Source organism: Petaurus breviceps, unplaced genomic scaffold (genome assembly GCF_028583685.1).
Source record: "Petaurus breviceps papuanus isolate PSGF00001 unplaced genomic scaffold, PetGlider_PUasm1.0 208, whole genome shotgun sequence".
NCBI lineage: Eukaryota > Metazoa > Chordata > Mammalia > Diprotodontia > Petauridae > Petaurus > Petaurus breviceps.
In genome coordinates this window covers 26,704,178-26,727,873 of record NW_027185852.1, presented here as the reverse complement: position 1 = coordinate 26,727,873, position 23,696 = coordinate 26,704,178, and the positions used below count along the sequence as shown (strand labels likewise).

Below are 23,696 nucleotides of genomic sequence, written 5' to 3'. Positions count from 1 at the left end.
TATGACCAAACAAGAGACAGAGAACATTATGAAATGCAAAATGGATAATTTTAATTACATTAAATTTAAAAGGTTTTACACAAAGGCAATGCAACTAAGACTAGAAGGGAAGCAGAAAGCTGGGAAACATTTTTTAGAGCCAGTGTCTCTGATAAAGGCCTCATTTCTAAAATATAAAGAGAACTAAGTTGAATTTATAAAAGGATACAAATCATTTCCTAATTGATAGATGGTTAAAAGATAGGAACAAGCAGCTTTCAGATGAAGAAATTAAAGCTATCTATAGTCATATGAAAAAAAACTCTTAATCACTATTGATTAGAAAAATGCAAATTAAAATAACTGAGGTACACACCTCTTAGAGTGACATGACAAAACAGGAAAATGATAAATGTTGGAGAAGATGTGGGAAAACTGGAACACTAATGCATTGTTGGTGGACTTGTGAACTAATCCAATGATTCTGGGAAGCAATTTGGAATTATACCAAAAGGACTATAAAACTATGCACACCCCTTGATCCAACAATACTACTTCCAGGTCTGTATCCCAAAGAGATCATAAAAAGGGGAAAAGGACACACATGTACAAAAATATGTATAGCAGCTCTTCTTGTGGTGGCAAAGGACTGGAAATTGAGGGGATGCCCATCAATTGGGGAATGGTTGAACAAGTTGTGGTATATGAAAGTAATGGAATACTGCTGTGCTATAAGAAATGATGAGCAGGTGGACTTCAGAAAAACCTGGAAAGACTTACATGAACTGATGCTGAGTGAAGTGAGCAGAACCAGGAGAACATTGTACACAGTAACAGTAACATTGTACAATGACCAAATTTGATAGACTTAGCTCTTCTCAGCAATGCAAGGATCTAAGACAACTCCAAAAGACTCATGGTAGAAAATTCTATTCACATCCAGAGAAAGAATTACAGAGTCTGAATGCAGATTGAAGCAGACTATTTTCTCTTTTTTTCTTTCTTGTGGTTTTCCCCTTTTGTTTGGATTCTTATTTCATAACCTAACTAATGTGGAAATACATTTAATATGATTTTACATGTATAGCCTATATCAGATTGTATGCCATCTTGGGGAGGGGGAAAAATTTAGAACTCAAAATCTTATAAAAGTGAATGCTGAGGGGCGGCCAGGTAGCGCATTGAGTAAGAGCACTGGCCCCAGTGTCGGGATGACCTGGGATCAAATCTGGGCTCAGACACTTAACACCCACCCAGAAACACCTGGCCGTGTAACCTTGAGCAAGTTACTTAACCCCAATTGCCTTAAAAAACAACAAAAAAAGTGAATGTTGAAAACTAAAAATAAATAAATAAATACATAAATTTAATTTTAAAAAAAGTAAGAAGGCATGCCTCCCCAGACAACCCCAGGCCACTGTGTACAGGGAAGTAAGAAAAGGTCCTTGCTGCCCAGGAGCCCATTGGCAAACAAAGGACATAAGACACAGGCCTCATTAGACATGGGTTTCACTATCTTTGGGGCAAGCTGAGCTGTGAATGTTTAGCAGAGAGATACTCAAGGACTGCTTTTAGCCGGGCATGATTTAGAGCTGCAAGGAGATTGTAAGCCCTAGACAGCAGGGATGGTTTCACTTTTGTCTCTGAATGCCCAGCACTGTGCTAGGAACAACAGAAGCCTCATAAAAGTTTGCTTATTGATCAAAACTCGGTCTCTCATTTTAAAGAGGAGGAAGCTGAGAAGTAAGAATGGCAAGGAGGTACCCAGGGCAGGCACACAGCTAGTTATTAATGATACTAGACCTTGATCCCAAGTCCCAATTACACGTTAAGGGCTCTTTCCAGGAAAACACATTGGCTGTTCATCTTTGGTTGAAAGTAGGGAGGCCCTAAAAGACCAGGCTGAGTTGGGCTAGGCCCTCCACCTCTCTGGGCCTCAGTGTCCCTGTGTGTAAAATGAAGGCATGAGATTAAATGGCTTAAAGTCCATGGTGCTATGATTTTTTACTAAAGGCAAGTAAAGTGAGTAACCTTACCCAGTCTGGGTAAGAGGATGCCAAGCTCAATTAAGTACTGTAGAACTGAATGGAGGTAGGGAGATCACAGCTGCTTATACTGAGCTGCTGTTAGGAAGGCGAGGACGGGGCCTCTGGCCACCTGAACACAGGACTGGGGCCTGAACCATCACAGTTTTCCTTGGCCTGTGTGTGTCACCCTAGGCCTAGCAATCTGACCAGGGTGGAAAAGATGTCTGGAGGGCTAACTACCACCTGGGACAGGACTGAGCTCAGTCATGGACTCCTCTGCCTGGAGAGAGACCCTGGTGCCATCACAGGATCAGGGACCTGTGTGGCAATTGTGGAAACTGAGTGAACCACACTGACCTCATCTTGTGACTGACTTCCAGAGCTCACTCAGTCCCCTTTCTATTCAGTTATGGGTCTGTTCCGATTTCTGTCTTGTGAGGAAACTTTATTCAATTATGGGAATTGTGAGAAAAACTTATTGCATTGTTTGAACCTAGCCCTGCATGGCAAGAAGTTGGACCATCTCTACTTGCTGCTTTGAGATCTGTTAGCTAAGGACTGAGGTTATGCTGACCAGAAACCTGGTCAAGGAGTTTTCTCACAATTAAACATCTCAAGAAAGCCACGTGTATAATCTGAAAACCAGCCCTGTCCTGGTCAGTCAGTTACTATTTCCGTATCCTTTGACTGAATCCAGACACTTGGAGGGGAGTGGGACACCTCTCCTTCTGATTTCAGAGAATTGCACCTGTCCCAATACGGAAAGCCCCTAGTCTTTCCTCTAATTAAAAATAAGGTTACCTATTCTTGAATCCTGGTTTACATCCTGTAAATTGTCTTCTTTTAATGCATAAAAATGTCTCCCCCTGCATTCAGGGTCCAGTGCCAAGCTAAGGAGGCCTGGTCCCAATTTGTTAGGCAACTGGCACACATTGTTTAAGAAACTGATAGCTTGGAAGCTCCAGCTTTTGTTTCCTTGCTTATTTCAGATTTCATCCATCACATCTGAGCTAGTTTGGTACATAAACCTGACCCATGTTCCACAGGCTCCCAGGGAAGGCTATCCATTCTTAACTCCGGGGGACTGACCAAGGTTTGGGCCTATGTGAGAGCGACCACAGGTTCAGGAAGGTCCCATAGGCTTTGAGCTTGGGGCTGTCTGATGTCCAGGCCCCAAGCAGGCTCAGCTCTGGGGTGTGCTTCCTCAGGCTGGCTCAGGGGAATGGCTCTTTCATCAACACCAGCCCCCCAATAAAAGCTCCTCGGTCCCCGAGAGGTTGAGATACTCGTCAGAACAGGCAGTCAGTGGAGGAAGGTACAGATCTCAGAGGGATGGAAGTAAAGTACTAGAATGCTAATAATGACAATACCTATGGCAACAGTCTGCTGGCTGGCATCTGTGCTTCAAATCCCTGGACCCGAGAATCCTGCCCGACTGAGGGGTCTCTCTGGCTGCCTCCAGTGAGAGCCCTCCTCGATCCTCTCAAGCCTAGTGCCCTCCCTCTGTTGATTACCCCATCTATAGCTCATTGACACAGAATTGTCTACATGTTGTCTCCCCGTCAGACTGTGTGCCCCCTGAGGGCAGGTACTATGCTTTTCATTTCTTGGTATCTGCAGCCTTAGCTCAGTGCCTGGAACACAGCAGGTGTTTCATGGGTGCTCAAGGACTTGATGATGACCTTGGCAGTTGGCCCAGGAGCCCCACTGAAGGGCCCTGCTAAGGGAGGAGATTCCATCCTGGGGAGTGCCTAAGCCCAGGCTAGGATCTTCTTCCTGATCACAAGGCCAGGTAGGAGCTCCCTCACTCATGAAAGAGCAATGGCTCCCTCTGTCCAATCTGTGTAGTGGAGGGGTAGAGGAAGGAAGGGCGGCGGGCAGAAGACCTGCCTTGGACACATCGTGGACAAGCCTGCTGGGGCACCAGACAATTCCCCAAGACTATAAGCTACAGGTGAGACGCTGGTCTATACTAGGAAAGGGAATTTCTATACCAGGAGCTCCCTTTGCTTAGGAAATCCCCAGTTTAGATCCCCCAACAGCAACAACAGTGCTTTCATGTTGTCTCCCTCCATAAACCTCATCTCCTTGAGGACAGATGGCCGTCATTGTCATTTTTTACTCATCTTCCTGAGTTCAGATCTGGCCGTAGACACTTACTGTGTGACCCTGAGCACATCAATGAGCTGGAGAGGGAGATGGCAAACCACCCCAGCATCTTTGCCAAGAAAACCCTAAATGGGTCACAAAGAGTCAGACACTACCGAAACGGCTGAGCAACAAAAACAACGAATCACAGAGGCCGGCACACGTCAGATGGTCCATAAACGCTTGTTGAATTGAACTCAACTTCAGTTTTACAGTTGGGGAAACTGAGGTACAGAGAAGCAGAGGGCCCAGCAGTTAAGAGCTCCAGAGCTAGGGCTCTCAATTCCCAAACCAGTCCTGAGCTCCTCCCCAGTGTGTCTCTGCCTCCCAACAATTTTCTCTGGTCACTCCATGGAGAAGCTGTGGCACCACAGCCCACAGGATCATGCATTACCTCAGATCCTCTCCCCGAGGGACCATGACTTACCAGAGCTTTCTTAATGGTCTCTGGGTGAGGACGGCAGCACCCTCCCCTTCATTACAGCCTTCTGCTGCCTGGCCCTGGACCCCACAGGCGGCCTCTCGCTTCCCCTGGCAGCTCTTGTGCCCTCTTGGCTGTCCCCCCTCACGCCCAAAATGTTCTCTGAGATTTGGCAGAGCAGGGGCATACTTTAGTCCCCTCGTACTCAGAGCCTGGCTCCCCTATGCCTTACAAGTAGGCACCATTAGCCCTTGGGATCTTTCTCTTCCAAGATTCATTAGTGGGCCTCCTGGCACCAGCCAGACCCCTGCATTCCAAGTGCCAGACAAATGGTGACTGACCGGAACATGGCCTGCCAGGCTTACACTGTGGTCTGGGCTTCCCAGAGGGTCATTCCTTCAGACTTGACAACGTTGGCTCTAAGCTGGGGACGGCCCAGGCCAGCCTTCTCCCCGAAAGCCTCCAGCTACCATAAAAGGGAGATCTTGGTCCCATAGAGGCAATACCTCAGACTGGCTCAAGGAAGCATCTCCCATGATTTCTAGGGGCCCCACACTGTCACAGCTTCAATCTTGTCACATCCCATAGACCTTCTTTCCTGGAGGCCCCAGAACTCCAGAGTGCTCACATCATCCCAGATCAGGCTTGGCTCTGAGGCCAGAATGCACCTTCCCAAAGCACACCCCTCCCAAGCTCCCTCTGGGGACTTTCCCACATGGGTAAAAGCCAGCATCAGCTCCTATGATCACCATCACCCCTGGTTCTCTTCCAGACCTCAGCCTCAACATGCTCTCCCCTTCCCTTGTTCCTGCTGGCCCTTTCATGGCCTTCATTACCAGCAAGGAGAGAGCCAGCTCCCTCTCTGATGCTATGAATGTGGAGCCACTCAAACTCCAAACACTGGGCTTCCCCAGTCAGGCTCCCCTGAAGCCAGCAGTGAAAGCCCTCTCCAGACACCACGAAGAAAAACTAGCCCCTACTCCCTGGACCCCCCCTGCACTCCCACAGACCTACCACCCTGTGGTACCTAGCAGACTTCTGGCAACAGCCCTCCCTATGCTATGAGAGGGCCTCTTCATGGCCCCAGGCCAGGCTCACTTTCTCCTCCAACCTTGTTTGATCTGGTCAGCTCTCACCTACTGAGAGCCCTAAACCATAAGTCTTCTAGGATGATCTGGGCTCTGGCCATGTTCCAACCCCCAGACACTGCCCCTCTAAAGAAGTCGCAAAGATATCCAAACTGGCTAGGAAAATCCCAAAGATTCAACCTAGCTGTAACACCTGGAGCGCTTTCCCAAATCTTTCCCCTCAAAGCTGTCAGGACAGGCCTGAGATGAGAGAAAAGATAAGTGGCTTGGAGATGCATTTGGGGGCCCCTATCCTAATGGGGATCCCCTGCCCCATGATAGGCAGCAGCCCAAGTGGCACTGGAGAAAGGCCCACTGGGACAGGGGAGAGGAGAGATGGCCAATCCCCAAATCATCCCTACCAGGTGTACCAGGCAGAGCAAGTGGGTGCTGCCTGGATCAGCAGAGAGCTGGGCACACCATGCCAGGCAAACAGCATTCCGTTGGGCAAACAGAGAGAGAACATAAGGGGACGCGCTTGTGGACTCACCAGGGCTGGTTATGGTCAGAAGGTCAAGCTGCCGCTGTTGCTGGAAAAGAGAAAACACAAGGATTGTTAGAATCTGAGCAGCAGATGGGGGCCAGGGAAGGGCAGGGGGAGCACCGTCAGGGCTCATCCTTGGCCGCCCAGTGTGGACACAGACAACAGGCCTGTTCTGACATCTATGAGAGGAATAATCACACGTTACATGACATTGGCTGACTGCTTTGGAAAACTGGTCCGCTGACCCTACAGAGGGAAGGATTCTGGGGAGAGTTACCAGACTGGGAAGATTTGCACCTGCCCTCCTGGTCATAGAACCCCAAGAATGTCTGGGCTGGGAAGGCCCTTAGACCGTGTAGAATTTGAAGTTAGAATGGACCAGAAGATCTCCATTTTGCAGGCGGAGAAATCAAGGCCAGGGAGGGATAGAAAGGGACTTTTCAAAGGACATACAACATTTCCCAGGACCTGAACTCAGGTTCTCTGAATCCAGACAGACTTCTTCCCACTAGTCTATTATCCTGGTTGAACAATATGCCTCTATTTCCCTGATTGTCTTCCCCTCCTCCAACTCCAACCTGGGCTCCTACCTATGGGACCCTGAGCCCCAATGGAGGAACATTCCCTTTGCCTTAGCTGGTGTTAGGCTCATACCGCCATGCTGCAGGTGTGCCTCCCTGCCCCCCACCCTAGGCCCAATCAAATCAGCATGAGCATTCCAAGACATTGAACAGTTCTGACTCAAATCATCAGCTCTGTGACTTCCCAAGTCAAAACACGGACGTCCTTGGCCAGCCCTCCCCTGTATACATTGTCTTTCCCCATTGAATGTGAGCTCCTCAAAGGTAAGATCTTCTTGCTTGCTTATATGTGTGTCTTCAGCATGTTGTAAGCACTTTATAAATGCTTTTTATATATCCAACCACCCATCCACATCCATCCATCCATTCACATCTTTCTATACACTCATTCATCTCTACAGCCATCCATCCATAGCAGGTAATCTTTCAAACCCAGGTCTTCTGCCACCAGATCCAACTCCCTTTATACAATACTCTGAGCTCTCCTTCCCACTCTAAGGCTCTAAAATCTTTCTCTATAAGACTCCTGAGAGTCAGGAAGGGCGAGTATTATTTTACTCATTTTACAATTTAGGAAACTGAGTTCCAGAGAAGGGAAGTCAGGTGTTCACGGTCATACACTAAGTCAGCTGAGGAGCCCAGATTGGAATGCATAATCTCTTGACTTCACATGTGCTTAGTCTTCCCTCTAGACCCAGTCCATAGCAAATAAATTGTTTGCCTGGGGTTAAGAGCAGCCATGTAGGGAGCCAGAATTCGATCCCGGGTCTCCTTCCCTTCCACCAAGATGATCTCCGAGTTCCATCATCCCATCTCTGACTATCTGTGGCTCGGTAACTGTACAGTGGTCCTCCCTCAGGCAGTGCCCCTACTCAGAAGCCAAAGGGCCAGAGGAGGATGAGACAGTTTTTGCCCAAGGAATCCCACTGAGTGAATAAAAGGAAACACAGTTTTCTTCCCAGGGGCGCCAATCAAATCCACTAATGGCAAGTCCTGCTGCTTTAAATTTTAACCAAAAGAGACTGAGGAAAGGAAGAGGCAGAGTGTGAGGGAGAAGGACAGTCACCAGGCCTCAGGGTCCATCCAGTTTAGCCCCCTGGTAATACAAATGGGGAACAGGAAGTCCAGAGTGGGTGACTGAAGGTCACACAGCAAATGGGGGAATGCAGGCCTTCTGGCTCCTGGCTTCTTCCTTCCATAGCACTGAACTGCCTTCATAGCTTTGCTCAAATAACCTGAGACTAGGAAAGCAGATGGATCTGTAGAAGGCAGTGTAGTCCAATGGAAAGGGCACTAGATGTGAAATCAGAAGACCTAGCTATGTCTCCTAGGTCCGCTCCTCACGAGCAGTGTGACTGTGGGGAAGTCTCATCTCCTCCCCAGGCTTCGGGTTTTCCACTCGTCGTTCAGATGATCCTTGGCCTGTCTTCTGGGTGTGAAATGAGCGGACAGATTCCTGAATCCAAGTCATGGAATCTCAGGCTGGCTCTCTGCAGCATGAGTGGTCTTGGGGCCTCTGCTCAGAGACCTCCCAGAAGACATAGTCCACCACCTTTGGAGACAGTCCTCTGGGTAAGGAGGCTTCCCTTTAGTACTATGGGCTCTTGGTAAGATCCCCCCTGGGTCAAGCAGAGACAATCCCTCTTCCCTGGGATGGATCTTAGGACCCTGGTGACAGCTCTGATGATCCCCCCTCCTCCCCGAATCTTCTCTTCACCCTAAGCATTCCAAGCTCCCTTAATGGGTCCTCATGTACATGACCTCAAGGCCCTTCCCCATCCTCTGGACACCCCCTCAGGTGCTCTCCATTGGATCAGTGTGGCTCTCGAAATCCCCAGATGCTAAGAGCACAGCTTCTGAGGCTCATGAGGCCCACCCCTCTGCATGACCAACGAGGAGCTGAAGTGACTCACCTGCCCCCAAATAACCTGAGGCAAGATCTGAACCCAGATCTTCTTACTCAAAGGCCATAATGCCACTCTGCCCCTTTTCAGCTGTGGCACTCAGACCTGAACAAAATGCTACAGATTGCTAAGTGCTTTGCTAATTTGACCTAATAACAAGGAGCCTGTAATGCAGAAAGGCCAGACTGGAATTGAGGGCTTCCTGACCCCAAGTGCAGTCCTCTGTCCCCTAAGACGCACCTTCTCATCCTCCTCTCTACCAGCAGCACTAAGCCTGACTGGTCGGGGTCCTTGGCCTCATCATCTCAAGGCTTTTCCTATGAAGGAGAGGCCCTTCGCCAAGAACCTTAACCTGCTCTCCAGTTTTCTACCCCCAGGAGGTAGGATGGCCCATCAGCACAGCTCAGGTTGGCACCAAGCACAGTCCTTACTGGACCCACACCTCTGGTCCACAGTGTTTGCCAACAGAACGAAGCAGCCAGGGCAGCTGGAAATGAGTTAACAGCTCCTGCTTCTGCCTGTCAGGGATAATAACACACATGTTTCTAGAGCTTTAGGAGGACCACAAAGTGTTCTGTGAATGCCACCATGCCCACTTTACAGAGGACAGAGATGTGGTTCAGAGAAGGAAATGTCTGGAGTGAGAGCAGAGCATGTCAGAGCTGGAAAGGGAGGTCAGGACTCTGGGATCTGCTATTCATCCGCTGGGTAATCTCACTTGGACAGCTTGTTCTCAGCTTCTCCTCTGGAACATGAAGGGGGTTAGACTCAATGGTCTCAAAAATCCCATTCCGGTTCTGACATTCTACATCTGACAAGCTCTAGGAAACATCCTATGGTCCCCACCAAACGGTGTAGGAGCGCTTGTCCTTGGGAGCTGGCTCAGCTATGAGGGCTGCTGAGGGCCTTCCACCTTTGGTCCCACTGCCCCCAGCCAGGCCCCCTCTCCTTGTTCCCACCCCTCTCTGTCTGGGGGCAGGAGGGGATTGTGGAACAGCACAAGAGCCCCCATTTCTACCCTTCTACTCATGAGCCATCCTCGGGAGGGGGCAGATTTCAGCCAAAAGGAACAGGCTGCGTAGGAGACAGTGGTGTTGTAAGCAGGGATAACTGTTTAACAACCAGCTGAAAAACAAAACAAAACTGTGATCATAGCACACTTTTCAGTTTAATCTGCCTCATTCACATGGTCTCCATAGCTTTCTAAAGTCTAGACAATCGACAGAACAATAAATCAAGCCCTGATTTGTAATTGCTGCCATTTTCTGAAGTCTAAATGCTTTCAATGAATATTTAACAATGGGCCCTCACCTCTCTCAAGCGGATTCAAGCTGCCTCTAGTGTACCAATATTTATAAGAAATCAACCAAGCTACTACGATGGATTAGGCGCTTACCGTGTATCCAGGGCAGGGACTACAAGCAAACAGTGAAAAAAGACCTGCCCTCAAAAAGCTTACGTTTTCTCACTCACTCACAAGCGTTTCTGTGCTTGGAGGATGCCCACTGGGAAAACCACAGTGACTAGAAACCACGTCTCACTGTCTAATGTGCTGAAAATGCCTATGGAGAAAGATGGAGAGGGGGTGAGGGCCATCTCCTGCCCAGCTGCTGGTGGGCACGTCCTGCTGGCCGAGCTGCCACCCACACTCTCCTGGGGGCAGGAGCCAGTCACTTCCTCTCCTTGGCACTCTTTCCTCACCTGAAAAATGTGGGCAATGAAATTCAAGCTGCCAGGATCACTGGGCTGCTGGGAGGAAAGGGGTCTTGTGTCTGTCATCCTGACAGTCCAAGAAAAATGGGGACAGCTCCTATTAACTCCCATTGGCCACAGAGGCTGGGGATCCCAGAAGGACCACAGGCTCTGAGAGCTGGATCGGAACTTGGAGGCAGACTGTTCTGTTCTCCAAAGCACTGATTCAAGTCCTCCTTCGGCTTAGAATGAGGATTGGGACCCTCCCCATTCCCTGGAAGGATGGCAGCACCACCTTGCCAGTCCTCCAGGGTCACAGTCTAAGCGTCGGCCTTGACCCTTCCACTGCCAAATCCTGTTGAGTCTTACCTTCATTGGCCCTTCTCTCCTGTGACGCTGCCAACCCTGGTGCCCCACATTTGGATGTCGGGATAGTATCTGTCAAGGTTCTCTCCCTCCAGGGCATTCTCTATTTGGCCACCAAGGGGACCTTCCCAAAGGACACGTTTGACCACATTATACCCCCCCGCCCCCAGTGGTTCCCTGTTGCTCCCAGGATCAAACATAACGTCTTCTCTTTGGCTCCCAAGGTTCTTTATAACCTGCCTTCCTTTTACTCAGTGCCATCCATGTAGCCTGTGATCCAGGGACTCCGGCTCCCTCTGACTCCCATCTCCTGACTGCGTTTTCTCTGCCTTTCCCCCACACATGGATTCTCTCCCTCCTCACTCCCATCTCTTGATGTGGCTTCCTTCAAGTCTCACCCCAAATCCTGCCTCCAGCAAGAACCCTTGCCCAGCCCCTTTACCGCCCTCTCTCTGTAGTGCCTTCCCCCCTGTGATGACCTCCCACACGTTCTGGGGATGGCTGAGATGACAGTGGTTTGTGAAGTGTTTCCCCCATTAGACTCTGAGCTCCCTAAGAGCAGCTTTTCTATAGCCGCACACAGTAAGGGCCAAATAAATGCTTATACACTCGACATACATTGAGCTGAACTCTGTCCCTGCAAAGGCTTCCCTCTTTCTCTTTTCCCCTCCTTCTGCCTTCTGGGACCAAGCAGACAAATCTAATCCCTTCTTGGCGAGACAGTCCTTTGAATACCCGCATGAAATTAGATGGAATGAACAGGTACTAAACACCTACCAGGGGCCAGGTACTCTGCCACATACCAGTAATACAAAGACAAGTCTGGGACAGTCCCCCAGACAACTTCCATTCAACTAAGGGGAAGTAGAATGCAGGGAAATGGAAAGGAGAAAGACCCCGGATGTTGGGAACTCCCAGGTGAGGAAAGTCCCTCCAAGGAACCAGATCCAGCACCCACCCTACCCGAGAGCACCGAGAGTCCAGTGACTTCAGGGGCCTTGTGCTCCCCAGCTTCCCCTGTGCAGAGAAGCAGTTCTGGAGCCAGGGGACTTGGGTGAATGGCGGAATCAAGCCAACTTAACAAGCGTGTCCTGAAAGACAGCTAGCAGATTCCTGACCCCAACTGTGCCTCGGACCCTTTCCCTAATTCTGACTCTAACCATCCCCAGTTCCTTGCCTTCGTTTCCTCATTTGTAAACTAGGCTTCATAATACTTGTGGCAGCTGCCTTGTGGGGTCAACACGGCCTTCTGCCAACTGGAAGGTGCTACGGCACCATTACTACTGCTATTAGCATCAGACTGATTGTAGAAAGCAATAGCGACAGCAAGAGTGAAAACAGCAAGTGCTCCAAACAAGCCCTGTGGTTGCCTTTCCCTGGAGAAGGCCTCCACCTTGTCATCATCCTGGTCAACTGTGATTCCCCAAGCAGAATGGGCAGAAGATAATAGCACTAGGGGGCAGAGCACAGAGCGCTGGGCCTGGAATCAGCAAGACCTGGCCTCAAATCCTGCCGGGGACTCATATGAGCCGTGTGATCCTGGGCAAGTCACTGTACCTGCCTGCCTCAGTTTCCCCATCTGTAAAAGGGGTGTGATAATAGCATCTCTCAGGGTTGCTGTGAGAGTCAAATGGAGTCACATCGGCAAAGCACTCTGCAAACCCTAATGTGCCATATATGCTACAAGCCCTAATTACTAGTGATCACCTCCCTACTCAGGGACGCGGCTTTGTCTGCCACAGGAGCACAGATTTGGAGCTGGAAGCAGTCTCAGAGCTCATACAGTCCAACATCTTCATTTTACAGTTGAGGAAACTGAGGCAAACAGGTGAGGTGATGTAATGCGAATGTAAATTTTAAAGATCTTCCCTGCCCCTAGGCTAAAGTGCACCAGAAGCCTGGGGAGGGAGGCTTGTTTTTCAGTAGGTACTTTTTGATTGGCCAGTGGGTCAATAAGGTTGTTACATTCTCTGAGCCAGGAGAAGGCTATATAAGCCCTGATGTGTAGCTTTGTTTTGGGACTCACTTTGAGAAGTGTTCTGTAATTTGATCTGAATTCTGGGAAGCCGTTGTTGAGAGTCCCCCGGCTTTGAAAAACCCAGAATGTGGAAACCCAGATGTTGACTGGGTATGGATGTAATGGTTGGACAGTTTGGAAATCTGTCTACTTGATGTTTCTGTCTTGATAATTATGCCTGTATACTTTGAGGGTGCTGACCTTTTCTCCTGAATAAGGTAAACGATATATGTCTGACTGATTAAAGTAAGCTTGTTAACCCATTTTGAGTTGCTTTCCTTTAACAAAGCAGATCCAAGAACCTGTGTGAGCAGGCACCCTGGGGACACTGGGGTGCTTGCTGCAACAGGTGACTTGCCCAAAGTCACACCGCTAGTGTGTGTGTGAGGCCAGACTTGAACTCAGGTCAGCCTGACTCCAGATCTAGTGCTTTTCCCCCTGTCCCAAAGGCACAATAACGCAAACACAGTAAGCGCCTCAGTTACTGAGGTGGGACTTGTCCAAGGTCACAGAGGAAATCTGCAGCACAAAGAGAGCAGAGACTCTGCTTTCTCTTGAACACTGTGACACCTGCCAGGCCTCTCCAGGATTCTAAGCCCTTCTCTCAATGAACCTCTTCGTGTGGCCCAGGGAGGAGAGCAGAACTGGGGCGGAGTTCCCCACCCAGTGTCCACATCCCCCCCAGCTGCCCCGGCTCCCTGGTCCCTCAGCACACAGACATGGGCCTGGCTTGGGAGGTGCCTGAAGACTGCCCCATCCCGCTTTCCTGTCCACCTTCCTGGTGCAGGTACCAGGAAGGCCCGGGGGCTGGCTAGAGCTCCTGCAAGCCCCTCAGCCAGATGAGATTTACAGCTCAGCCCTGCTCATAAACTGCCCCAAATGCACGGTTAGTCTAATTTAGGAAGATGCCATCCCCTTTCTACCCTGCAAATGTCCCCCAGCATCTCACGGTTCCACAATGATTAAAGCTCGAACACAGCAGCATTTTCCATTTTTATTAAGAGCTGTAAAGCAGAGGGGGCCTCCTGCATCTCAATAAGAAGTCGTTTTTACAGGATCCCAGAATGTCAGAGCTGGGGGGAGCTTCAGCAGCAGGAGATCTGACCTGAATCTGAACGAATCCCCTCTACGGCACATGCCTTCCAAGTGGGCTCAGAGACCTCTGGGGAGGGGGCTGCCTTCCCCCTCCACCTCCATGCAGTGCCTTGGGGACTGCATTGGTGCTGGAGGTTTAGCCTGACATCAATCCTAAATCAGCTTCCCAGCCACCTGCCCCCAGGGGCCCTGATTCTATGGAAGATGCCTCCTCCGTGTGTGTGTGTATACACACGCGTGCACGTGCACTGGCATTGTGTATATGTTGTGTTGTGTGTATGGTGGGTTGTATTCAAGTGTATGCTGTGTGTTGCTGTGTGTATAGGGGGATCCCAAAACCTATGTCAATCCATTAACCAATTGACAAGCATTTTCAAGCACCTACTGTGTGCCTGGCCCTGGGATGCCCACCTGAATACTAAGACAAAAAGGCAGCAGTCTCCTCTCCCAAGGACCTTACATTCTATTCCAGGAGAAAGCAAGTATAAGCATAATCAATCCTAAGCATTTGTGAAGGGCCTCCCTGCTGGGCCAAGCAAGGGGCCCCTGCCTCAAGGAATTCCCTTCCCGAGGGGAGAGCGGACAGTACTTGGGAGCACCAGACTGAGTAGATGGCAGTCAGGGGACACGAATGGCTGGTGCGCAGGCAGGTGTCTGCACAGAGTGGAGAGGAGAGAGAGTCCCAAGCATTGGGGAAGCCTGCGCCTGAGCCTGGGGGTGGCAGATGGGGAAAGCAAGGACCAAGGACAGGGATGAAAGGGAGGAAGGAGGGAGCTGGGCTGGGAAGTCTTTAAAACACCAGATGGACAAGTGAATCCTAGCAGTCTGAGGGAGCTGTGGAAGCTTATTGAGCTGGGGAGTGACCTGCTCAAACCCGAACTTTGTTCTTCTGAAAAATTCAGTTTATTCTGAACTTAACACAAAGCAAGCAGAGTAGGCATTTCCAAAGACTCCACAGAACAGAGGTAGAGGAGGACTGAAAGTGTCTGCCGCCGACTGGCGACTTGCTTTTCTTTTAAAGCTTCTAAGTCTGATCGTGGCTTTCAAGGCTGTACCACATGGCTGTGCTTCTTTCTGGGAGGCAGCATCACCACATGGGGGGGGGGTAGGGGGAACAAAGCCCAGGCAGGCCCCCATGGGCTGTATGTCACTGTCTGGGGCCCAGCCAGGTCAGCTGGGGGAGCCTCACCACCAGATGACTGCAGTCAGGGGCTGACTGGCTTTTCTCTGGCCACATCTACTCTTGGTGACCATCTGGTAAGGCGGGTCAGGTCAGGGTCCCGCTCTGCACAAATACCAAGGAAGAAAGACTGTTGCAGGGCTGGTGGGGCCTCCTGGCAAAGCTGGGTCTTAGAGGTAGGAGATCTGAGGATCAGCCTTCCTGGCACATCCTTTGATCCACCTACCTTACTGGGAGCCTGGGGCAGTTCTCCTTTGGATATGACCTTTGACACCAGCTTCACATAATTATTGCTATTCTGCAGTATCTCGAAGGGTTCAGACTCAAGGGAGTGTGGACATGGGGGGTGACCTCATCTTGGGGGAATCCTGGAAGACTGTCTGGAGGAAGCAGCACCTGAGCCAAGATCAGCCACCTTAGGCACCTCTCTGGCGGAACTGGGTCGCCAGAGCCAAGTGTGGCTGAAATATCAGGAGATTCCAGGAGGGCTGTAGGCTGGTCCAGCCTCCCAGGAAGCCTTCAGAATATGGCCCATTAAGCGAGGGATTCTGGGGCAGGGGCCTGCTGGGTCTGTCCTGCAGCACAGAGGGGCTCGCTGTAGGAGGTGATGCTAGCCATGCTCCCTCAGCTTGTCTTCATCTCTCCTCTTCCCTCCAGGGGCAGTGATCGTGCTCTGGGCCGACATCAGCCAGCCAACCGCAGGGGTGGCAGGGGCCACTGCCTGCGACATTATCTCCCATCATATACAGTCGATTTAATATCCGCTCTGTCGAAGTCTTCACAGATGAATGTTATTACCAGCAGGCAGGGGAAGGGGGGAGGAGGAGGGAGAGGGGGTGGAGAGACAACTTGGAGCTCACCTTGTCCTAGACACAAATGATAGTGACGCAGGCAGGAATGCAGAAGGTCTCTGGGAGGGCCTGGGAAGGCTTTCTGAGGCCAGAGGTAGCTGAGTTGGGCCGTGAAGGAAGGGAAAGATTTCATGGTCCCCCAGATGTCCTGCCAAGCCATAGGAGAGGGCAGGAGGAGAGTGGAGGGGTTGGGGCCAGGGAGAACAGAAAGCAGAGGGGCAGCCCCAAGTCAGGACGGGTAAGCCAGTGGGTGTTTCTAGAGCGCCCTAAGGTTTACAAGATACTTTACATATATTATCTATCTGATCCTCACAGCAGCCTTTCAAGGGAGGTGCTATCATCCCAGGAAACTGAGGTCAACAGAAGTTAAGTGACTTGGCCAGGGTCACACAGCTAGTACATGCCTGAGGCTATATTTGAAATCAGGTCTTGCTGACTTGAAGCCTCATACTTTAGTTACTGTAGCACTTGGCTATATCTGCCCATTGCATGAAGGAAGGAAGGCAGGGAAGAAGGGAGGGAAGAAGGAAGGAAGGGAGAGAGAGAGGAAGGGAGGGAGGGAAGAAGGGGAGGAAGGAGGGAGGAAAGGAGAAAAGAAGGAAAGAAAGAAGGAAAGGAGGGAGGGAGGGAGGAAAAGAAGAAGAGAGGGAGGGAGGAAGGAAGGAAAAAAGGAAGAGAGGGAGGGAGGGAGGAAAGAAAGAAGGAAAGGAGGGAGCGAGGAAGAAAAGGAACGAGGAAGAGAGGGAGGGAGGAAGGAAGGAAAAGAGGAAGAGAGGGAGGGAGGATCTATGAAGCACCTCCTGTGTTGGATTAGGCAGCCTCTGAGGTTCCTTCCCGCCTTAGGTCCAGGACCCTGTGAACTTGCTGGCAAAAAGCCTCTCCAAACTGAGTTCGGCGATGGACCCAATGTGTGCCCATCCCTGGATGGGTGTTTCTGGTCTTCCTAAGCCCGGGAAAGCTGTGCTGGGAAGGCTGGTCCTCTGGACTAGTATCTAAGAGGCTGTACCCCTGAGAGGAGCTATCAGTTAGCAAGGGACACATCAATGTGTTGAAATCATAGGCCCCCTGATTCTGTTGCCAATGAAAGGGGTGTGTGTGTGTGTGTGTGTGTCTAGGGTGGTAACCAAAGGGAAATTCTTTCATCAAATATTGAGAAAGCAGTACCAGCCCTCCGAGGCCCAGAGGCACTGCCACATAATGGAAAACACACTGGGCTTGTGCCCTCCCTTGGGTCTGTCACTGACTTCCTATGTGATCTTGGTGAGGACAGTTAGATTCTGTATTAGGGCCAGAAAAATCTAATAACATCGAGACAATGTGAGCCTGTGTATGTTCCTGTGTGTTAGGCGTGTGTGTGTGTGTGTGTGTGTGTGTGTGTGTGTGCCTTTCTCCCTGAGAGGCAGCAGGTAAGGGCTTTGATTGAATTTCATCTTGATTTCATTAAATATTCATAAAGGCCAATTAGAAGGGGAGCAAAGAGACGAGAAGTGCCCCCCCCCCATACACAGACACACACACTCTCTCCCCTGATTTCCTCATCCTGTGAGGACCCAGCTCAGCCCCTGGCCAAAGATGGGCATGCAGTGAGTGCTGAGAGCCAGCCTCCTGGGGGCTGTCGCCCCATCACTAGCAGTAGCCCAGGCAGCTCTGGCTGGCAGATGGTGGGCAGTGGGGCCCAGGAAGAGCTCAGGATTCCAAAGTCGAGTGAGCTGCTTACTTGGGAGGAAGCGGAATGCAGATGAGTGCCAGCATTCTCAATCAGGGGCCAGAGATGGAAATCTCTGCTGTAATGAGCCTGACCCTGGTGTGAGGCTGATTACACTGGAGAGGGGCTGTTTAAAATTCACAATCAATCAGGCCCGTTTATTCTAACCTTTCCCCACAAAACCGCTAGGTTACTATGGGATTTATTGAGGACGTTCAGCCCTCCCTTCAACTACTAATTTAAAAATTACAGCTAGTACAGAGCTGGGCGAGCTGTGGCAGAAAAATATATGTGGGTGTTTATGCTCCAAGGGACCCATTAGGACACAGGATAGAGACTGTCTATTTAGAGTTGGACAGACTCTTAGACCAGAGAGCCGAGAACATTAGAGCTGGGAGGGGCCTGAGAACAGGGAATGTCAGAGCTGGGAGGGGCCTTAGAACAAGGGATGTCAGGGCTGGGAGGGGCCTCAGAACAGGGAATGTCAGGAATGGGAGGGGCCTGAGAACAGAGAATGTCAGAGCTGGGAGGGGCCTTAGGACAGGGAATGTCAGGAATGGGAGGGGGCTTAGGACAGGGAATGTCAGAGCTGGGACTCCTTCCCGCCTCTCCTGTCTCCTCTCCTGACATTCTGGACTGCCCCTCCATTTCCCTGTGACCTTCCCTCTGGACCCTCCCTATGCCCCTGCAGCCCCCTTCTGACTGTGGGAGCTTCATGGAAGATGCATTCAGAAGAAGGGCCTAGGCCCTCCTGGCTCCCCCTCAGTCCTCTGCCACTCTATCCCTGACTCTCCTGCATCTCCACTATGCTTCCACTCGCCCCGCCCCCTCCTCAGCAGGCAGCCCCCTTTTACTCATCTCTGCACTACCTGCCCTAGCACAGTGGGCACCGGAGTTAGTGCTACATGAATTCTGCTGAGTTGACTTGGCTCATCTTCTATTAGAGCCCATTAGATTCTTTTGGGCAGGGCTCTCTTGGTCCTGCTTTTTGTACCCTGGTACTGGCACACTCCAACAGTCCTTAATACATGAATATAGAATAAATAATTGTATCTGGCACCTAATAAGTCCTTAATGAATGGTTTTGGATTGAATGGGAACCATAAGAATTGAATGGAAACTCAGAACCTAGAACCTAGAATGTCAGGGTTGGGAGGGACCGAGAACATACAGCCATCAACTATTAGGGGTAAACTTCCAAAAAAATCCGAACTAAAGCCAGTCTGGGTCTTTTCTTCTTTCCTGTTATGCTCAAGAGGTCCAGATTGTCACTGTGCTGTCTGGGTGAAGGCTGGGCTGTCCGGGCACGTGGACTCCTTCACACACCCTTCTTCCTCTCCTGCTCCTCCCCAGAAACATCTCTTCCAGGTGGAGAGTGAGCTAGCACATGGTGAGGGGGAGGGAGGGAATTGGCATTTATACTACTTATATCTACTTACATATCAGCGTCCTTCCTTCCCTCCTCTCCCTCATCCACATGGGGAATCATATCCTCACCTGTGAGTGTTCTGCCCAAGGGAATATATACATTTGGATCTCTGAAACCTCACAAGATATCTTGGGGTTTATGGGATATATTTTTTTTTCCTCTTCCCTACTTATATCTTCTATCATTTAAAAAAAAAAAAACTGGGACAACTAACTCTTTTGCCCATGCAGTTTCCTTTATGATTTCTTGAAATACTGGAAAACCAGAGTTTGGTAAATACCCATTGGGATTCCAATGCAGCTACGTCACCGTACCTTACACCCAAAGCACTCTGGCTCTCACTGATTGGATGACACAGGGCCTAGACCAAGCCTCGCTTGGTCACTGGGTTTTGATGGCTCAGAGTGAGTATAAATAGCGATTGATACTGTTTTGGCCAGAAACCCTGAGGGTCTTCCCCTCTCAGATTGATTTTATTTTTTGACTAGGTAAAAGAGGTCATTTTTGTTTGTTTGTTTCATTTCTTACCTAGCCTTAATCACTGAATGGGTGTTGCCTCAGACAAACTGAGACCTAGAAAAGACCTTAGCTTAAAAAGGCCAGGGTCTCCCACTGCATCTGAGTCCATCTCCAGTCCAGTCTTGATAGATGTCTCACCACTGAACCCAGATGGTTCTGGAGGAGAAGGTGAGGCTGGTGACTGCACAGCCCTGCCTCACCTAAATCCAGTTCATTTACAAGTCAAGACACTGCCTTCCTGATGTTCTTGGTTCTCTTCAAGAACAAAGTATAAACAATAAAATTATATGATGTGATGTGATGATGTGATGTGATGTGATGTAATATGATATGATGTGATATGATATGATGTGATATGATATATGATATGATATGATATGATATGATATGGTATGGTATGGTATGGTATGGTATGGTATGGTATGGTATGGTATGGTATGATATGATATGATATGAGTGTGTGTAGATAGACAGAGCCAGGCACTGTGCTAAGAACTTTTTTTAATGGCCTCATTTGATCTGATAATCATTTCAGATGATTTGAACCTCAAGAAGGGCCAGAGCCTGAAGTAATCAGAAGAAGCCCCTCAACCCAGCAGTTATCCCTTTGTTCTCTGAGTAAGAATGCCTCTTCCTATGTCAACAAGGCCTGACTAAGAGCATTTCTCCTCTGTTTACGGCCATTAAGGATGAGATCCTTAACCCAAGACACTGTCTTGAATGATGGATCTTTTTCTTATCTTAATATTTTATGGACATATGCTATGTTATGTCACATTAATGATAAAGAAAACACAGATATCCTGGGACGTGATTTCAATTGACATTTTGTCAGCTCTCTTATATTACTGTATTTACCACCTATTCAATTAAGAACATTTCTTTCTCTTAACATGGTTAAACATATATGGAGACCATGAGTTTGAGTGACATAGAGACCCTGAGTTGGGATTATTCCAACACATAAAAAGGCTTGTCATTCTTTTATCGGACAGTCAGAATTCACATTCTGGCTCCTTGTACATACAGGTTCCCTGGCTTTGACCAGCTGTAAGGAAATAAACAATATGAATTTACCTATCACCTAGCTTGCTTGCCTCTTTTAACCAAACTTTCAGGTCAACAGATCTTAACAATGATCATGAGAGACAGTGCTGCCATCATCCCCATTTTATGGATAAAGAAACGGAAGCAGATAAACGTTAGATCATGCTTGAAGGAAGCCAGGAGGCAGAGAGGAGGAGGGAGAGAAGTCCAGGCAGGGGAAACAGCCAGCACAGTCTTGTTTGAGATATACCCAGGAGGCCAGTGACCCTGGACCACAGAGCACATTGGTAAGAGGAGATCAGGGAACAAGGCATGAAGCCTGAAAAGGTAGGAAGAGGCCAGGTTATGAAGGGCTTTGAATTCAGATGATTTTATAATTGATCCTAGAAGTGAAGTTTATTGAATGGGTGGTGGGGGTGGGTGGGTGATGGGGTTAGACCTCTTTAAGAAGATCAGTGGAGGATGGCATGGGTAAGAGAGAGTCTAGAGGCAGGCAGCCCAATGGGCAGGCCACTGCAATTATCTGGCATGAGGTTAGGAGGGCCCAGCACAGCACCGAGGGCTTGTGATGTAGATACTGAGCCCGCAAAGGATTTTGGTGCTGGGCCCAATGTCACCAACCCCAGACTTCCCCTGGCATTGCAATCAATGCATAAATTGATGATTCAAAGCTAGATGCCTCAACAAGATAGTAGAAAAAAGCATTTCAGTCAGCAGGGCTGCTCACAGTCAGACAGCTGGGAGGCAAACCAGGAGAGAGTAATGCCAAAAAATGCCAGAGACGAGAGAGTTTGGGGGAGAAGAGAGTTGCTCACAGCGGTAAATGCAGCAGACAGGTCAAGAAAGGTGGAGACGGAGGAAACACTGTAAGATCTGGCAATTAAAAGATAGTTGGCAAATTCAAAGAGAGCAGACTCAGTTGCGGGACAAGATTGGATGTCAGATTTGGCCCCTACCAAGTCCTTAATAAATGGTTTTGGATTGAATAGCAACTGTAAAAACTCAGTGGAAACTCAGAACCTAGAACCTGGAATGTCAGGGTTGGGAGGGACCTGAGAACAAACAACATCAACTGTTAGGAGTCAGGGATACCTCAAATGTCCCCAAAGACAGAACGAAAGCTGATCTGGGTCTTTCCTTCCTTCCTGCTATACTCAAAATGGGGCCAAAATGTCACTGTGCTGTTTGGGTCAAGGCTACACTGTTGTTCTACAGACTGAGAAGAGAAAGGAGAAGTAATGAGAAGAGCTTTTCTGGGAATGTGTCCATGAAAAGGAGAGCTGCATATAGGATGCTATGTGGGGGGCTTGGGAGGGCCCAGGAAGAAATTTTTCAGGATGGGTGAGCCCTGAGTCTGTTAGAAGGGATCAGGGGAGAGACTGAACATGGGAGGTGGAAGATGGTAAAGGAAGTGCTCTGCTAGAGCAGATGGAATGGAGGGGAGAGAATCAGGCTTGCTTGCAGACATGCTGGCTTTGGAAAAGGAGAAGGACTCTCCTCATCAGAGACTGGAGTAAGAGGGGGAAGGATGAAGGATGATGCCCAGGGCCTGGGAGGCGGAGGAGAGAAGAGGGGGTTCATAGTCAGTGTCTGATTTTCTGGGTAAAGGCTGAAGGGAAATCCTCAGCTGAAAGGGTGGGGAAAGTACCTGGGAGGCCTGAAAAGAGAAGGAAAGGTCTGGGATGGCTGCTGTGAGCAGCAGACAGAATCACTTTGAACTTGTGACTTCACTGGCCCAGGAACTCCCTCAACCAAAGCAGATAGGCATCTGCTCCCTCCCTAACTTACAATTTCGAGGAGGCTGAGATTAGGGTCATATAGAGAGAAGCTGAACCCCATCTCCATGAATCCAAGGCCAGCAGTGTACCCACTATTGCACTATGCTTTCAATTAGGAAAGAATAAAAAAACCCTTCCTGCAGTGAGGACAGTTAACCTTAGACACCATCAATCGGTAATGGTCCTAGTTGGCCTGGCTTAAGCGTGTCCTCCGGCTCCATTTGGCACAAAGTGGGTAGGAGAGGGTGAGGCTGATTGTGAGAATGTTGGCAGGACAGAGGGGCAGGGATTGGAGAGTGGAGGGGAGGAGGGAGAGGAGCTGGTTAACTGGAGGGATGAGATTGGGGAGGGAGGAAAGCACAGCCTTCAGGTATCTGGAAGATTGATTTTTGTGGGGCTGCTCATTCCCTGGTGCCTGGGATGAATGAGGCATTAGTGTGTTTCATAGAGAAGAAATTGTTAATATTCCCACTCCTCCAATCATCTTATTGAATATTTATTGCGCTCATAATGTGCCCATGATAAAGAGGCCCCATTTAGGGCTGTTGGCTGCAAATCTGTTCCCTTCTTTGGCCCTCAGTTTCTTTCTCTATAAAATGAGGGAGCTGGGCTGGGTCCCGATCAGTCGTCCCCCTCTTTGTCACTGGCATCTGCTCCCTCTACCACCTTCCTCTCTCTAGCTGAAGGATTCCTGCTGTCCTTCCATTCCTTCCATCCCCTCTCTCCACCCCCAATGTAGGGACCAAGGAACATTTTCAGCAAAATGAAATTATCTCAGCTCCTTATTGGATTTTCTGAGAGCTAGCCTTTTCCATGACCCACCTCAGGGGGTAAGTCAAATTAAAATAACCTTAATAAATAAATTCTTAATGAGCTAATGAAATGAAAAGGGCCTGAAGTGTCATGGAGCTGTGGCAACAATAGCCAAGTCTGGCAGCTCAGCTCGAGGCCAACACAGGACACTTCGATCAGTCCCATGTACAGCCTTGCCTTTTTCAGATCCTAATTGTCAAACCAACTCTGTAGGAAACTTTTAAAAAACAATCATTAATGGCCTGGGAACGAGTTTAAAATGAATGAATGAATCCCATGTGGGAGTGGAAAAACACATGGGGTACATGGTCCCCAAATCCATATCCAAATATCTGAAGGGCTGTCTCTGGGAAGAGGAATTTTACTTGTTCATAAGATCGTGAGACATTTGGATCTGAGAGTGTCCTTAGAGGTCCCCCTCCACGTTTTACAGATGAGGAAACTGAGGCCCTGAATGATTTGTGCAAGGCCATGCCAGAATCATGCTGGCATGTGTGATAGTAATGGCAATTAAAGATTCCCCTGTATTGGCT

The 23,696-nt window shown here is 49.3% G+C and overlaps 1 protein-coding gene across 1 annotated transcript in view; it reads right to left on the bottom strand.

The window, feature by feature from the left end:
* Nucleotides 1-23,696, bottom strand: part of LOC138165203 (cytosolic carboxypeptidase 6-like) — an 826,089-nt gene that overhangs the window by 223,436 nt on the left and 578,957 nt on the right. Inside the window, exon 5 of the mRNA XM_069093324.1 lies at nt 6,193-6,232. Within this exon, the coding sequence (XP_068949425.1) occupies nt 6,193-6,232 (40 nt within the window). The remainder of the gene's footprint in view (nt 1-6,192; nt 6,233-23,696) is intronic.